This window comes from Asparagus officinalis, chromosome 2 (genome assembly GCF_001876935.1).
Source record: "Asparagus officinalis chromosome 2, Aspof.V1, whole genome shotgun sequence".
Classification (NCBI taxonomy): domain Eukaryota; kingdom Viridiplantae; phylum Streptophyta; class Magnoliopsida; order Asparagales; family Asparagaceae; genus Asparagus; species Asparagus officinalis.
This window is the reverse complement of record NC_033795.1, coordinates 46,805,677-46,809,168: the sequence shown is the minus strand read 5'-3', so window position 1 is coordinate 46,809,168 and position 3,492 is coordinate 46,805,677. Positions and strand designations below refer to the sequence as shown.

General features: G+C 35.3%; 1 protein-coding gene across 1 annotated transcript in view; it reads right to left on the bottom strand.

Moving 5' to 3' along the window:
- LOC109831145 (F-box/LRR-repeat protein 4) overlaps window positions 1-3,492 on the bottom strand; it is a 23,229-nt gene that overhangs the window by 11,404 nt on the left and 8,333 nt on the right. The window contains exons 5-6 of the mRNA XM_020398484.1: window positions 2,934-3,119; window positions 1,445-1,637 (exon numbers count right to left, since the gene is read on the bottom strand). Of these exons, the coding sequence (XP_020254073.1) occupies window positions 1,445-1,637; window positions 2,934-3,119 (379 nt within the window). The remainder of the gene's footprint in view (window positions 1-1,444; window positions 1,638-2,933; window positions 3,120-3,492) is intronic.

The following is a 3,492-nucleotide window of genomic DNA, read 5'->3' as shown; positions in this document are numbered from 1 at the left end:
CTAACAGCTCTTTTTGCTTCCTTCCTCGCTAGCTTATATTTCTCCTTTTCCTTGCTCCTACACTTTTGTCATTCTTTATATAATATTTTCTTCTCTTTAATTGCCTTTGCACATCATCATTCCACCACCAACTCTCCTTACCATCTAATTTATAACATTTAGATTCTTCTAGTATATTTTTAGTCACCTTATTATTACAAAAAGACATACTATTTCACATAATATTAGTGTCATTATTCGTATTCCATATAGCTTCCTTCATTATTTTATTTTTAAAATGCATTAAAGTCTCTCCTTTTAAGTTCTACCATTTAGTTCTTAGTCTCTTATTCATATTAGTTTTTTTACTCCACTTGATAGATATGTCTAATATCATCAACCTATGTTGTGTAGTTAAACTCTCTCCCAATATAATTTTATAATCTTTACATGTTAACCTATCCACCCTTCTAATAAGAAAAAAGAATATTTAATTCATCTAAGCTCTCCCAAAATTCCCTTTTAGTACTCTCAAACAACTCTACTTCTGGTGCGTAGGCGCTAATAATATTAATAATTTTCACTCCTAAGACAGTTTTTTAAGTATTATTCTATCTGTAACTCTTTTTGCGTCTGCAACACTATCTTTTATGATGTTATCTACAATGACTCACACTCTGTTTCTATTCTTCTTTTTTCCCATATACCAAAGTTTATATCCAGTCTTTTCAATTTCTCTAGATTTTTCACTTAACTATTTAGTTTCTTCTAAACAAATTATACTTATCTTTCTTCTAAGCATGATATCTACTAATTCCATTGTCTTTCTGATAAATGTATCTATATTCTAAGTAGCTAACTTAATTTTATTCTCATGTAAAAGTCTCCTACTATTTCTCATCTTTTGTCATTCTACTTTATGTCTAATACTATTTGGCAACCTATTAGAGGATTGTAGAATCTTAGAACATTATGAATTACTTGTCATTACACCGGGGTGACATCGATGTTATGCATCGATTTTGGGGAACACCCTAGCAATCCACCCTTGCTTAAGTATCATTGCATCGGGGCGGTATTGATGCAATACGTCGCAATGGGAACGCCCCAACGAATATTTTATAGGATTCATTTTCATGTGGATCCGACTATGTTTTACGTTGGCTGTCGGTTGCGTACCCTCCTTTATCCTGGCTTGGGACAGGCAGTGCTGGTAATAAAATAAAGCAAAGCACTGGCGGAGTTCTATTCAAGCACATTGTCATACTAAAATCTAGCTGGTTCTTCTAAGATACAGTGACTGTGACTGCGCATCAGGATATCTATTCCAGAAGCTTTCATCCACATGCTAAGCTAAGGCAATTTTTCACAACTAAAACGTACACCAAATCGGATAAGATAAAATATTTGATCTATCGTGTAAAGAGACAAAAAATACTAAGGAAAAATCACAACAGGAAATTACCTCATAACAACGACGGATATGAAGTTTCCTCAAGTTTCTGCAACCCTGAGCTACAGCACATATTGCCTCATCATTTATGTTGGAGCAATCTACTAAATGAAGCGCTTGCAAAAGTGAGCAGTTTTTGCCAACTTCAAATAGAGCACTATTGCCAATCCTCTGACAGTATAGCAAAGCTAGCTCCAAGAGACCTCTATGGGGGGAAAAGACAATGGATCAATTGAAGGTCTTTTTTCCATCTAATGTGAAGCAAAACTAAAAACTATGCGAACTAAGCATTGAAATATTGGTTGATATGGATACATATTGGCTGTATTACATTGGAGTTTAAGCAAGTTTATGCCCTCCAACTGAAACTAATCAGCACCACTGACATTGGCTAATAATGGTCAACACAATAGATCTAGGGCATGAAATACCAAACAAATAGACAGTGTTATAGCAGTAAAACAACATTGAAAAGAGGAAGAAATCAATATACAAAGCAGCATCCACATTTACATTCCAAAATTAAAAAAAAAAATTCTTAAACCTCCAAAACCGACCTATAAATCACCGGCCTAAACCAACACCATGAATCTTGATATAAACAAATCTTTGTGAACTTTACGTTCTGTCCAGGACACCAAGTGGCAGCAGTCGCCCTAGGACTGAAGACTACTTTGAGGCTGATAGGTATTAGTTTATCCTGTTCTACTACTCTCTACCTATTTTCATTATCTTACTTTTTTTCCCCTTTGGTACTTTTTACCCTCCAATATTCCCTTCCTATCAAGCCAACGCATTAAAAATTTAAAATACACCTAAACTAGTGCCCAACTATTAGCAGAGCTGAATGTCAATCTTATATGCTTCTCACTCTGCTGTGACACCTCACTTATGGTGTCTGGGTTTCCTTTTAGTTTCGCTTTCTTTGAGCTAATTACCCCCTTTCACAAATAATGAACTTTTGAGGTTTTTCTATTTCTAATTACTGCCTTCCACAAATAATGGAAGCAAGTGACATCTCAAAATTGATCCTCACTTGTAGCCAGCCTCCTCATCCACATAGGGAAAAATAGAGCACCAGGTATTATAAACAAAGTGGACATGTGATCATTGAGCGTTATGGTTATGCTGCTGTAAGAAAAAAGACTCAATAAATAAAATGTTAATACTATTTCCACATTGATAGATTGTACTATGAATTTGCACAAGTAAATGTTTGTGTCAAAGGACCCTCGCACTACACCAAAACTCTGAACTCTGAAGTGTGGTGTGCGTTAAGGGATATAATTTTATATTCCACTCAGCATATTTTAGGTCAATATGCACAAATCATAATCTCTAAAGAAACAGAAATGATAAACATGCCCCTTGATATATTAAGACTATATCAGATCTGAATATGAGTTTAAGTTAGTAAATAATTACATACAAGCCTCAGACAAGTATTAACACTACGTTGGTGTTAGTTATCATGGTAAAAAAGAAAAGGTCGAAAACTCACGAGCAAGATTTTCCGATAGACTCAAGTCCCCATGTGCCAATGTTGTGGCAACCATTTATCTCTAGATGCGTCAACTTTGTACAGCCAGATGCAACAGCTTCAAGACTCTTGTCACTCAAGAAATAGCAATCGCTAAGAGTGAGATCCCTAAGCTTCTTGCATCCTTTTCCAATAGCTAAGAGGCTTCTGTAAGATTCAGATGAAGTCAATGAAGTAATTGTAGAATTTACATGAGAATATGCAGAAAAGGAGCCTGACTACTGTATATTACTAGTAGAGCGGCTGGTCAAAAGCAAATAAGATGTGCTCCCAATTATACTCTTCCACAGACACGTTAAAAAAAGAGGTTTCATGTTTGTAGGACCAGAGACGGACTGTTCAATCAACTTCAAAGTTTATGCTTTTTTCAAACATTGGAGCAACAAATCTGCTAAGCAAGCCAAGCCATCCCATTACAAGGTCATCATTGTGGGTATTGAAGATAGTTTATAATTTGAATGAGTGAATCAGTACAAGGAATCCACATGCTAAAGGGATTTTCATGAATGAACTGTATATG